At 47.3% G+C, this 14668-nt stretch overlaps 1 protein-coding gene across 3 annotated transcripts in view; it reads right to left on the reverse strand.

Moving 5' to 3' along the window:
• Positions 1–2312: 2312 nt before the first annotated feature.
• The window catches only part of LOC135906740 (QRFP-like peptide receptor), a 351749-nt gene continuing 339393 nt past the window's right edge, over positions 2313–14668 (reverse strand). For all 3 annotated transcript variants that reach the window (XM_070522107.1, XM_070522110.1, XM_070522115.1), the window contains exon 7: positions 2313–2722. In XM_070522107.1, the coding sequence (XP_070378208.1) occupies positions 2523–2722 (200 nt within the window). In that variant the 3' untranslated portion in view covers positions 2313–2522. The remainder of the gene's footprint in view (positions 2723–14668) is intronic.

The raw sequence follows: 14668 nt of genomic DNA on the forward strand, positions 1-14668 counted from the left end.
CAAAATTAGGTTTGAAGAAAGACTCAGGAACATGGATCAAAAGAAATGGGCGGCTAAAGTGCTTAAGTATCTGTATCTAAAGTGTGTGGACACAGAATGGAGGAAGAGGTCAAGGAAGTTGGCAACCAAGTACACGGTAACTGAAAGTGTAGAGAGACAACTAGGATAAACCAGACAGAAAGTGCGAGAAAGCGAGAAAGCGAATTTGATGCAAATGATAGAAACGAAAAAGGCCATGGAGAGTTACAAACATGAAAAAGGAAAATTTGCACAAGGGAAGAAATTTGCATACGAAGGGAAGTGCTTTGCTATATATTTGAGGCTCGAGCTGGCTGCTTAAGGACAAAAACATACCTCAGCAAATATTCGAAACTAGGTAAGGAATGTGTATGCTCCAAAAAAAAAAAAAAACTGAGACCATTTAGCACATCCTAATGTAATGCGAAGGGATTCACCCAGCGAGACCAGTACGCAACGTATAGCTTCAAGAAGCTTTTGGAATTCAAGTGGGCGGAAGCATCAACCGGTCAGCTGTCGAGGTAAGCAAGATATATTAATAGTATTGTGTGAAAAAAAGTAGGGAAGAAAATGATACGACCGGATCACGTACCGGCATCGGTAGCGGTACAAGGTAGATATAGAAGTTTTCAGGAAGATAAGAAAGAGATTTAGGAGATGTGTGCAAATGCTAGAACGGAATATATATAGAGCATACCTTATTTCAAAGGGAATGCCAATAAATCATCATGATCATCATGATGATTACCGGTTGCGCCCTCGATAACTGAGATAACCGTTACCCCCTTTAGGTATTTTGACAGATGCATTTTTATATCAATCCAGTGTGGGCAATCCCTCGTGGGGATACGAGCCATGTTTTGATACAACCCCAACAACAAACTAACCAAAGTGTACTGCCCTGCTTTCCCAGTTCCTGCTGTTAGGGCATCGTGGCACTGTTGGAGGCGCGGGGTAAATGTTTGGCACGCCTGTGAACAGCTCCACATACAGCCTAGGACGATTTCCGCGCGTCCAAAGATCCATTCATCGTACCAGCCATCGCCTACCAGGCTTAAGCCCAGAATTCCACCAGCAGGCTTTCCGCGCTCGATTCGGTCCCCTGGCGCTCGAGTGCCGCTAGGAGACCGTATATCAAGATGTCGTCTCGCGCTTCCGGGGACGATAAGCCCGCTGTGAAATGTGCGATGGGTGCGCTCTACGACATACTTTTTACGTGAGGTAAAGTTTATATCAGCCAAACTGGCTGATGTATCAAATATCGCTCAGAACATGCGCTTTATCGAAAGGCTTTCGATAAAAAACGGAACAGAACGGAATATTGGCCGTTAAACTCGGAGTTTATGGGATAAATCCGAATTGTCAAAAAATTTACCCGCCTGTGTTTGTCGGATTTTTTTCGGTCTTATCCGAAAACATGGAGCCCTAGTCATCGGCGAGACGAGGAAGCGCCTAGTTCGCGCGTCGCGCCCTGTCGTTCGTGGCATCACGGAAGAGGGCTTACCACTTGTACATAAAAAGGCGCCTGCGAAGCCACGTGGTCAACCGCGAAAGTACGCCTCGGAAGAAGAAGCATGGGTCCAGCGCAACGCTGCTTGGCGTGCAATGCAATTGTAATGCAATCACATTTCCAAAGTGTACATCTACGTACTTTACGGACTATACGATAATGATCATTGACGTTGAATACCCACTACCATATAGGACACCGTCACGTCGTTTGGCAATGGAGTAAATAAAGAAGTGGTTGGAATTGTTCTAAATGTCTGTGTTTCCCTTAAAAAATTGGGGAGCCCGCAACCCTTCTGGGCGCTTCTGCGAAAGCACTAAAGGGAACACATTAGGGGGAATAGATGGAGAGCTGCTTTGGGGAATCTACTTAAGGAAAAAAAGGAATCTTAATAGTTTTCGAATGCAGTCCCCCCGAGGTGTTCACTTTAGTGCTTTCGCAGTAGCCCCCGGAAATGTTGCGAGCCCCCCAATTTTTGTATAGATGCACTGATGTGCTTTTTTGTAGGGAAGTTGCGACCACAAAACATTTTTTTTTTTCATTTCTCATAAACCTATTCTGGGTTGCTACAAGGGTCAATGTAAAAAACAGAGCTGCAGTGTTGGTACACACATGCGCGTACGTTCATTTGGTATAGCGTCTCGTGATCATGTCAACCCTCGCCACGCCAGCCACGTATAATACAAGGCGCCTTCGTTGACTACAAGCATCGGCAACAGAAAGGATGTGTCGCAGCCCAACAGGACCACCCCTTCACCAGGCGCTCCTAAGGAGATCCTCAGTAGTGGTTTTATTTCATTCTCTCTCGAGCCTGAACTCGTCTTCCGTACACCTCTCCAATCATGTTGCACTTTTTTTTCTCTTTTTGCTTGACACGCAAATAGATGCACAGTTTGTGCGCGTCCTTTCGTGCCGTTCACTTAGAGCGCCGGGCCCGCGGAACCAATCCGGATCCGAGTCGGTGTGCCAGGAAACGAGCGCCGATCTTCAACCGCTACACGTCGGTGGCCGCGCACACCCTGCCTGTGCGGCAGGCACACCGCGCCACGGGTGGCGTCACCCTCTGCGCGGTGAGCAGCATCGTGGTGGAAGAAGTGCCCGAATAGGAAGCCTTGGCGCACAAGCGCAGAGGACGAGCGGCGCTGCCTGCGTTCGGCCCTGTGGTCAGCGTCAGCCGGGACCGCACCGACCATCCTGCGACCGGAACAATGACAGGGCGTCAGTTGAAAAGACACAACGAGTAAAGGACCGCACAAAAAAGACAAGCGAGGCAGGTGCTCGCGAAACTACTCGACCGCGGGTGAACTCTTACGCATTAGTCACGGGCAACATATTAATCGCTTGCATTTAAGCTGATTTCTCGAAATTTGTGCAATACGTACAGTTTTTTTTAGTTTCCGTCGCTCTTATATGATATTTCTATAATTCTATTCTGTCTCCTATATTTGATAATCTGAGACAGTAGAAAAAACGCGCAGTATGTCAGTAATCATTAATGCAAGATTTGGCACAGGGAAACCAAGGTTTGTACGAAAATGCCATTCTAAAGAGATCCCTGTTTGCGGCGCATAATTTAGGCCAGGCCATGTTCAAGACAAGACCAACCACCCATACACTGGCATTTTTCGTGGTGGCAGCGGTACCCGTTCGGATTTTCTTCCCTGTAAACTGCACACCACTTTATGGCCGTAGCGGCCACAAAAAGAACAAAAGCTGGCCTGACGATGACAATTAAGACGGCGGTGCAGCGCTTGCGATTTTCGGGCGACAGACTCGGGCTACATGTGGCGAATCTAGGGCAAAGTTCCAGTGCACATTCGAGCAACATTGTGGCATCCAATCGCTTCTGCAATTGATACCTCTTTCTTGCCTTCTTCGCTTCTTTTGCGGCCCTCGTCCTTCTTATAGCGTTGTTATTTACCCTCTTCCCTTCCATATGCCACGTAGTGTGAAGATGCTGACATAGACGCCTGCAGAATTCCATGCATTTTATAAAAGAACGTTCTCTCTCTCTGTCTCTCATTTTTGCTATGATGACATGATTATTATTTTGGCCATAGATTCTTGCCAGAAAAGCAGGCAAAGGTATCTCTAAAAAATTCAATTTAAAAATTTCCACTTCGCGCTTGTTCTTTCCTATACTCGGTGAGAGCTCGAACCCAGAGATTATACCAGTGTGCAATAATGCGACCTGGGCAATCAGCCAGATCACTATCAGGTTAAGAAGGGGTGTCAAACTGCACATGCACAATGTCCTTCCTAAACTGGTGACTAATATGAAGCTGTCGAAGACGTCCAAATCCTTGCTGGAGAACACTGCTATTGCTATCGGATGTCTTGGTTACGCTTGCCCAGAGGAAATGGCACCAAAGGTACGTCAGTTCACAGGTCCGTGCTGCTCAGCACTGGGAAAAGTTCAGAACTGTGAAGGGAAGGACTTCGCGTTCCGTGGAATCTGCAGAATGGTGGGTGTGAACCCGGATGCAGCCCTTCGTGACTTCATTTTCTTCCTTAAGGTCATCCTTTCCTGGGTCATTCCCCAGGAACACTTGAAGCAAACAGTCCATGACCTGCTCCACCGCTACAAGAAGATGTTTGGGAGCAAGAAATGGCAGCACTTCTCCGAACAGCTTCCACCTGCACTCAGGGTGCGACTGTTAGACAATTATGGCATCTGAGATGGGCTCTGCGCTAATACGACCACGTCAGTCCGACAAACGTTAATGTGGCTTGAGCATTTTCTACTCAAGCGAGTAAAAGAGATTGATGTTGCCTTAGGAATCTGCGAGCCATTATGTGTCAACAGCTGCCTCCGCGCTTCAGGATTCGAAAAAGAATCAACATGAGTGCGTCCACGTTGCTAGTGTGTGTGTGAGTGAATAAAAGTATTTTTTCTTCCTTTCTGCTCTGTTTCTTTGTCAGCATAGAGCGGCGCATTGTCCTGTTTGTGGGTTTGGGAAAGGCAAGATAATTTAGAGGAGCCCATGACGGGACGAATATTTTTATGTAGACGCAGCTTTTTATGCCTTCGCAGGGCACTTGAACTTCGCGCTGCACTTGTCTCACAACTGCAAGTGAAACGTGGCATGCAGTTCACCGGCTTATGTGCCAGAAAAGTCAAATGGTGAACTAATATAAAGTTGGTAATACGCTGCACCACTACGGTTATGCAGAAACGGTTATTATAAAGTAACCACGTCAATGAAACATTCAAGCACACACAATTCAAGTTCTGTCTACTTTTGCATGAGAGTGAATCAGCATTTAATCACAGAACACAGAGTATACGTTAATTGTGTAATATTAGAAGGAAGCTTTAACTTGGAGCCGACTACAATTCCCCATTGAAATACATGTAAAACGCGGACATACTCTCATTAGAGAAGCAATGAAACGATTTGAATTACCTTTTCATAATTTAGGTTTCTCTTATAATTGCAGCAGACTATATGAAGCGGAACTTTGATGTAGTATTTGAAAGCTTGAGCGAAAATTTGGGAATTAGGTAAATAAAAAAATGTTGAGCAGCATGTTACACTTCCGCTGTAACACGTGAACGCGAAACCCTGCTACACACGTGGTAGTGCCTTAAGTTATACGATCGGAGGGGTCAGACTTCTTGCACGAAATAACGAGCCGCAGTGTGAAGTAAAGGTGCGGTTCCGTAGCTTGACCTCCTCAACAAGACATGCGAGCACCATAAAGGTTCGTTCGTTCTCTCTTTCTTGCCTTCGTTTATTCCTTCTTTCGTTTTTTAATTCACATTCAATCGTGTAATCTTTGCTTGGTTTCGGGGGTATGAGCCGCTTAAAGCTTTCCCCTTAAAAGAGAGAGAAAAAAACACTGGACGCACAAAGTTTACAAATCGGCAACTCTGCGCCAAAAACTTATAATGCCCTTCGATAAACAGCATTAGTTAAACCATCACAAGAAGAAATTGAGATACTATATAAGTTTCCAGCCCTACGTGAAATTGATCCAATGCTCACAATTGTTTCGCAGAAGCCTTACTGGGACATAAGGGTGTTCGAAATCAAGTTTTATGGGTTTCTTAAAATCAGGCACTGGGAGCCACGCGAAGACCACCTGTACAAGTAAGTTATGGGGCCAGGGGGACACAAAGTGAGCTGATAATTATCGTAATTATCGCTGTCCGCGGCCCAATTAACTAAAATTGAATAATTAAGTTTTTGTTTACTGCAGTAAGTGGGTGTGTTTGTACTGAAACGTTAGAGGCAGTCATGTTTTTACACAGTATCTATTGGAAGAATTCTTCTACCGTGCCTGTGCTCCGAGATATACGACTCCAAACTTTAATTGTCGTTCACACGATTACGTATGCAAGAGAGTTAGGATCGGCGCAAAGCTCCTCCCTGATGTGACGTGGCTGTTGCACGCGGCGTTTAGTCTGACAACGGGGAAGAGGCACTGGCGAAGATGATTACCGTTTCCCTTCCCAACAAGTAACGACACGCTAAGAAGTTTCAAAATTCCCAAAATTTCTTGAAAACTCTGATGAAAACGGGAAAACTTGCCACTGGTCGTCAATAGCACGTTAGCTGTGCACCCCTCAAGCGCATGGCCACATACCAGCATGACGCCGGACGATATAAGACGACGGGATCGCAAAATGATGGCACCATCAATTAATCGGTAAATACGTGCTGCATAAACGTTTTTGGATAAGCATGAAATAAGGCAGTAAAAGCACGCTGAAAGGTTCCGCGCGACTAGTCGCGTGGCACTCTTTTTTATGTTTTGCAGGCTTTCGTGTCTCTGAAGGCAACCATGCCTTTAGATTCAATCACCGCTTTCTTCTTCGTCTTTCCGTATTCGCTTTACATCCATGCCATACTAAAGCCTACTTTAGCAATGTACGTGCGCATGTGTGCGTGTGTGCGCAAAAAAATTGCTTCAAACGTGCTGAGTTTGCAACCTACTTTAATCTCTCAATTTTCATCTTTTTGTACAGCGTACATACATATGTACACACAAACACACACACACACACACACACACACACACACACACACACACACACACACACACACACACACACACACACATATATATATATATATATATATATATATATATATATAGTCGCGAAAGACGAAGATCTCGCACATTAGCGAAGAGCAGACGAGGTCTACGCGTAATCGTTCTTCAGTTTACCTAATTAAGGTGTCCTGCCCTTTTTTTCCCAGTTCCTGCTGCTTGTGCATGGTGACACTATATAGCGAGTGTTTCAGCGAACACCTTCCATATTAAAAAAAAAATATCCTGTGGCTGATAGCCCAGTTGTACTCCATGAGGTTGTCTACTCGAAGAGACGGAAATCACTTGCCCCCCAAATTCGAAAGCCTAATCAACTAATTATATTATGACATATATTTCAATTTGCGATTTCTAGCCGTGAAGTTCGCAAGGCGTATCCACATAGAATGAATTCTCAGGATGACACCGGTTTCGAGATGATAATTCCCGAAGTTTGCGGAGAGATGCGTTGGCGTACCAGTTAATTTTGTGCTTCAATGCATGAAACCAAGTTTTGCTGAGATAATGTGGGATTATCAAGGCAGTCATTTTCGTTGGCAACCAAAAAGGTCTCCCCACGCAAATATAATTATTATATTTTAATTATTATAGATAATTATGTATAAATATAAAAAACTGAGGAGAACCCATCTCGCGATGGCTGTCGACGGTAATGCGACACAGCGTATTGCCACCGTCAAAATGAGTTGCGTATGAGGCCCGTACTTCAGCGGGACTCATCTTTCGTGCTTCTTTAAGAACACGCGGCGCCAGCTAGCGGCACCGCCTCGAAGTCTGCGCACGGCCTCCGAAATGCATGGCTCACTGGTGCGTCTGAACGCTGAAAAACGCGTCATGCGACTGGCTGGGCTCCTCTCTCGCGATTCTTTCTCGCGGCGTTCAAAGGCGTTCTTTGAAAAGCGTCACATACCGCATTTGTGGTATTTTCCGGCATTTGCGGTGCAGACTGCTAAGGCGTCGGGTTGCTGTCCTTGAGGAACCCTTGTGACCTGGACTCGATTCCCCTCAGCATCGGATAAATTTAAGGGATCTTTTTCGTTATTGTAGAGCGGCATATTCCCAGTGGCACGTATCTAGTTATCCAACCTGGCGTCAGAGACGCTCATGGAAGAGGGGCGCACACCTACTAGGCACATATCGAAGAAGTTTATTGAGGTCCACCGCAGACCGTGTGATACATTCCCCGTGCTCCAAGTCGGCGTCAAAGAGTTTCTTCGAGCAGCGACACCTACCCAGTCCCGCATGTTACAGTAACCAATGTCGGCGTGATAGAAGCTGGTTGAAGAGCAGCATGCATGTATACATATTGCCGCATACTTCGAGACCCAGATGCGCTACCCATTCGACCACGGACTACCCAGTGACCCGGGAAAACGGTTAGATACAAACACAAATACATAGATTGATAGACACATAGGCCCCCGAAAAGTCTTGAAGCACCCCAAGATTGATGACGCATTAAAGAAAACAATTTAACTGCACTTAGGGCACGGTCAGTCATGAGTGTTCCAGTTTAATGTAACTTGCATATTGTACCGGAGCACTTCGGCGCCACTTCTGTGCCAGCACAGAGAAAGAAGTTGACGTTAGTGTGTGCCTCGCTTTGTCGGTTTTTCGGGATTCTAAAATTTTACATGCACCGATCTGGTCTGGCAATATCCCCATTGTGCCATTTTTGCTATGCAATGGAGACGATCGAGCACTACTTGCTGGAATGCCGGCGTTTCTCCTCCGTGAGGTAAATGACATTAGAAATTGCAGTGCGACAGCTTGGCCTGCCATTGAACACTCCGGTACTACTGTCTTTCGGAGCGTCTGTGCTTGGGCACTCACACAGGAATGTGTGCTTCGCATTAGAAAAAATTATTATTGAATCAAACCGATTTCATTGATGACCATATTATTCTATTTATTCCTCCTCTATTGCCTCATTGATATATTATAGATAATTATTTTTTTCCCTCTACGTAGCATGACAGTCTACTGAACCGTTTCGATTTTCTCTCGCCTAAATTCATGTAACAAAATTTTAGATTTTTACCTCCATTTTCTGAACACTTAAGCAAAGTCCGCCCGACTCTTGGCTTATCCCCGCGAGTGGGTAAGCGCCAAACTCATCAAGGACATCATCATCATCATCATCTTCGGGATTTGGCTGCTTTGCGTTAGTGAATGAGTGAGTGAGTGAAGAAACTTTATTGCAGGTCCGGCGAGGACGCGAACTCGTCGCGCACCCGGCTAGTCCTACGTCGGGACCGGCAGGTCTAGCCCATGTCAGGATTGGGGGCTCAATCCCATCGTCCGTGATCCTTTGCCAAGATTGGAGTACGGCATGAATTCGTAGGTAGCTGGCCCATGCCGTCGTCCAACTTATTTATGCTGAGATCGTTGATGAAGTGAAGAACTGTTTCTCATCGAGAACGAGGAAAAGGGTTTATTTACAGAAATTAAATCAGTCTAACATGACTGCTTGAGAAAAAGAGTATTAGTCCAACAGGACTGCATGAGAGAAGTGACTCAGTCTAACATGACTGCTCAAGAGAAGTGTGTCCAGCATGCGCACAACCACAGTTTTTATACACTCGATCCGCCGGTCCTACGACGCGGCGACTGTTCGTTTACTCATCACCAACGCGCCGCTGCTCTGCAGAACAGTTTACGTACACAAAGGCAACCGCGCTCTGATGCCCGACGACGGCGTTGGCGGGTGCCGTTCCGGGAACTATCGTTGCCGATCGAGGGTCGCTCGTTGTTCCGTGCCACTCCGAACCGTGAGAAGCACAAAAATACGTCGTTCCCGCGGCAGCTTGTCCAGGCGTGTCAAATCAGCTCCGCGTTGGGGAACTCTGGAATCATTGTCCACACACCGAACTCGTCCCGTCACAATGTCGATGGGGCTGGAGGAAGGAAGCGGGTTTTCAGCACGAAGGCCGCTTCTTCGAACGCCTCCTAGCTGCAGTGACGGAGAGGGAGCGGAATGCGCGTCTTGCACCCCTTGTCGTAATCGGGTGGCAAGGTGGCAATCTTGCTTAGCGGCTCGTCATTCTTAACACCCACTGGCCCGGTCGTGGGCACGCCGGACAGCCAGGATTTGCGTGTCTAGAGCGGGGCTACGCAGAAGTGGGTCCCAGTACTCCTTGAGGAACTTGGGGTATGTCGACCCGCACTCCCAGAGCATGTGTTAGTGGCCCTTTTCCAGAAACTATGCTCACGTTGCTGAGACGTGGGCACTGCTTCCCTAGGCTTCTTCGGTTGTGTTGGAGTCTATCTTTTCGGCCCCCTTCCGAGCACTCCTGCTGGCAACCGGTGGGTCATTGTCTCCGTTTACCACCTCACACGGTATGCTGAAACATCTGCGCTGCCAACCGCGACCGCGAAAGACGTTGCCTACTTCCCTCTTCATCACGTCATTCCGCGAAATGGTCCACCACGTGAACTACTAAGCAACCGTGGCTGCGTGTTTCTCTCCAATGTCATCGAAGCCCTCTTAAAGGAATGTCAGATTGTACATCGCACGGCCTCAGCCTACCATCCTCAATCTAACGGCATGACGGAACGTTTCAATCGTACCCTTGCTGACATGCTGGCAGTGTACAGGTCGACGATCACACGAATTGGGACCGGATACTTCCATTCATAACCTACGCTTATAACTCTGCCACCCAAGCTACCACTGGTTTCTCACATTTCTTTCTTCTCTATGGACGTGAACCATCATACTCCATAGACACAATTCTGCCATACCAACCTGACGTTTCTGAAGCGAAACCTATTTCTGAAGCGGCTGCTTACTGGCGCGTTCGTTTACCACGCAAGACCAGTGTCGTCAAAAATCTCGCTATGACACCTCTGCATCTACTGTCCACTATTCCCCCGAAATGATCTGGCTATGGGTTCCATCCACCACTCTCGGCCTTTCTACTTTTTCGGGCTGTGGCTGCCTTGTGTTAGTGGCCCTTTTCCAGACGCCATGCCCACGTTGCTGAGACGAACACACCTGTTCAATATATTCAAGCAAAACCTCATGTGATATCTCAACTTACATCTATGACATATATATATATATATATATATATATATATATATATATATATATATATAGGTCATACGTGAGTGGTTGTACTTTTGTTTGCTTCGGGCGGGAAGCCGGTGTCCAGCGTAATGGGCGGGGTGGGGGGCAACAGAGTAACGGCTCTCGGGCGTGACATTGTGGGTCAGTGAAAGCTGTTACTTTCGTCAGCAGCGAAAGTTCTCCCCACGGAAATGATAATTATTTCTTTTGCGTTGAGTTTGCATCAGAAAAAAAGAAACTAAGAACGACGAAAAAAACTGCGGCAAAGTGGTTACAACTTTGCGAACTCTAAAATTAGCGCAATTGAAAAAGAAGTTTGGAGCTTACTACGAGGTTAAATTTTAATCAGTGAGCATCCCTTCAGGGATGTTCATTGATTCCTTAAAGACAAAGAATTTATACGCGCATTAAAAGCAAGTCTCCGAAGAAAGCGCTCTTGCGTCACCATGCGTTTTCGTAGAAGGCTTTCCCCACGGAGAAAAGTTCGAAGTGCGGTGCTAAGGACTTGCATTCTCCACTTCACATGTGGCGAGAACACTTTCGATGAAAGTAAATAAATAAAATGCTACCTTTCCGCCAATGTAACCCCGTCTTCTATTTCCCGCTGCAGACTAAATTAGTAAGGCCTTGGAGCACCTTTTAACGAAGTGCTCTCTCTTTGGCTCTGAGGCTTTCCTTTGTCCTAACTTCATTGTAAGCGTTGTGGAACGTACAAGGGCTCGCCCGAAGCCGCACGTGTGACGCCCGCAGTGCTCTATCAACCATGCGCACCTGCTCCGGGCTTCTTCTTTTATCTCTACACGTCATCAACGTGCTAGTGAACGCGCGGCATTCTCTGGTTCAAGAAAACTGGCAGGTGGTGCGACTGATGCAACGGAAGGGGGCGTTGTGACGCGCAACATATAAGCCAAATCTAACACACAAGGAAATGGTCAAAAATCCTTTGACGCTGTCTTATGAGGTCTCGTGTGACTGAATGGTATATATAGACGACAGCGTGGGCAACATTAAATTGGCGCCGCGTTTACGCCGCCTCGCAGTGTTTCCGCTGTCCCCATACTTTGTGCTAAGCTTCCTCGCCCTGCCGCACCTTCCATGCGCGCTGCTCTCTCCGCACGGCACGTGCCGTCGCGTGTCGTAGAATATTTGCATCTGTGTGGGGCGCTGTGCGATAAGCCGGCCAAGTGCCTACGCCGTCTCTCGGATACGGCTGGTTCTAGCGCGACGCTTATCGCTCCATCGGCTCTGTACTCTCCACTGTGACGATCCCGCCGGGAGTCAAGAACGCCACGAGTACAGCACATGGTCCACTGTGTCGTTCTGTATCACGCCCCGCATTCTCTTAGTTTCGAGAACGGAAAGTTGGCCGTGTTTGCACCAGTGCGTGGTTACCGTAACAGCGCAGGCGAGACGAATAACAGGGTCCGGTCGTTTTGTCGTCTCTGTTTTTGTCTCAGTTGCCCTGTTATGCCAGCAATTCGATCAGCCTTTCCTTGCGCTCTAGTGAACGAGAGCGCGTGTTATTATGGTACAGACAATGCGCAGACCTATACGTGCTCTCATCTCCATCGGCTCCAACACCGCTGCGCGGCCAATTACTGTCAGGTGACGGAAACCACACTCTCACCTTTTAATTTCGCCTGTGTATACGGTATCGTCTTTAAAACAGTGTATCGGGGTCCACTCGAATAAAAGCGAGAAATACAAAGAAATGCGGACGGAGAAAGATATACAAAATCCTTGCGCAAAGTAGGAAGCGGTGAAATACTACAGGCGATCACCAATTACTCGTCGTCTTGGAGCATGGCATCGATGCTCTTGGTGAAAGAGGCGTGAGAACGCGGTTCCAAGATGTTCGCTTTTTGGACCGCTCTAGTGGCCGTTCAGTAGAATGTGCTCCAGAGTAGAAATCGTGGGGAAATAAATTCTCACGGCTTGCGGCTATGTGCAGTTGTCTTGACATAGTAGAGCTAGTGTGCAAATAAGCGCAAGATGCAGTAGCAGCAGTCTTAAGGTGCCGCGGTGAAGAACTTGCAAGAGATACTTCGTGTTACCCGAAACGTTCCATGCATTATAATTTTGAGGTGGTCATTAGCAGATTTTTTTTTGTAGTTACACAAAGATGGAGAAATTCTGGACCCTGTATAGAATTTTTGCCGCTCTTCCATGCCATTATATATATTGTACGAGCTACGCTCCTAAGACTAAAAATTTGCTATTCCCGTGACCACGCAAACAGTGACATAGATTACTGCGTTCGACCAATCGATGAAGCTAACGAGGGACGGAAGTCACGGAAGTCACTAGTCACGAGGGACGGAAGGCACTAACTAGTGCGGAAGTCAAAGGTGTGGACTGAAGTTGCCTTTATCACAAAACCGAGGCAAGGACAATGCACTCCCAAATGCAGGACTTTTCGCAGCAAAATTTGATCGCGGATATATATGTAGTGAAGCCGCCTTCGAATCGACAGGCGCAGTGACTACTTATCCGCGAAACGCACCAGTTTATGATATATTTATTTCATATTTCACCCTAATCATTTAAAGCAGCAAGCCAGGAATTTTCTTAGGTTAACATCTACACGTAGCCCTCTATAAAGACTCTCTATCTCGCTCATCCAATTGCTTTCATGTTCTTTCTTCTTCCTTGGTCCGAGCAGTGTCGCATCTAGGTCATCGTCAGCTTTAGCAGATCCGTCCGTCCGTCCGTCCGTCCGTCCGTCCGTCCGTCCGTCCGTCCGTCCGTCCGTCCGTCCGTCCGTCCGTCCGTCCGTCCGTCCGTCCGTCCGTCTGTCTGTCTGTCTGTCCGTCCGTCCGTCCGTCCGTCCGTCCGTCCGTCCGTCCGTCCGTCTGTCTGTCTGTCTGTCTGTCTGTCTGTCTGTCTGTCTGTCTGTCTGTCTGTCTGTCTGTCTGTCTGTCTGTCTGTCTGTCTGTCTGTCTGTCTGTCTGTCTGTCTGTCTGTCTGTCTGTCTGTCTGTCTGTCTGTCTGTCTGTCTGTCTGTCTGTCTGTCTGTCTGTCTGTCTGTCTGTCTGTCTGTCTGTCTGTCTGTCTGTCTGTCTGTCTGTCTGTCTGTCTGTCTGTCTGTCTGTCTGTCTGTCTGTCTGTCTGTCTGTCTGTCTGTCTGTCTGTCTGTCTGTCTGTCTGTCTGTCTGTCTGTCTGTCTGTCTGTCTGTCTGTCTGTCTGTCTGTCTGTCTGTCTGTCTGTCTGTCTGTCTGTCTGTCTGTCTGTCTGTCTGTCTGTCTGTCTGTCTGTCTGTCTGTCTGTCTGTCTGTCTGTCTGTCTGTCTGTCTGTCTGTCTGTCTGTCTGTCTGTCTGTCTGTCTGTCTGTCTGTCTGTCTGTCTGTCTGTCTGTCTGTCTGTCTGTCTGTCTGTCTGTCTGTCTGTCTGTCTGTCTGTCTGTCTGTCTGTCTGTCTGTCTGTCTGTCTGTCTGTCTGTCTGTCTGTCTGTCTGTCTGTCTGTCTGTCTGTCTGTCTGTCTGTCTGTCTGTCTGTCTGTCTGTCTGTCTGTCTGTCTGTCTGTCTGTCTGTCTGTCTGTCTGTCTGTCTGTCTGTCTGTCTGTCTGTCTGTCTGTCTGTCTGTCTGTCTGTCTGTCTGTCTGTCTGTCTGTCTGTCTGTCTGTCTGTCTGTCTGTCTGTCTGTCTGTCTGTCTGTCTGTCTGTCTGTCTGTCTGTCTGTCTGTCTGTCTGTCTGTCTGTCTGTCTGTCTGTCTGTCTGTCTGTCTGTCTGTCTGTCTGTCTGTCTGTCTGTCTGTCTGTCTGTCTGTCTGTCTGTCTGTCTGTCTATCTATCTATCTATCTATCTATCTATCTATCTATCTATCTATCTATCTATCTATCTATCTATCTATCTATCTATCTATCTATCTATCTATCTATCTATCTATCTATCTAATCCCGGCCACGGCGGCCGCATTTCGATGGGGGCGAAAACACCCGTGTGCTTAGATTTAGGTGCACGTTAAAGAACCCCAGGTGGTCGAAATTTCCGTAGTCCTCCACTACGGCG

This window comes from Dermacentor albipictus, chromosome 1 (genome assembly GCF_038994185.2).
Source record: "Dermacentor albipictus isolate Rhodes 1998 colony chromosome 1, USDA_Dalb.pri_finalv2, whole genome shotgun sequence".
Taxonomy (NCBI): domain Eukaryota; kingdom Metazoa; phylum Arthropoda; class Arachnida; order Ixodida; family Ixodidae; genus Dermacentor; species Dermacentor albipictus.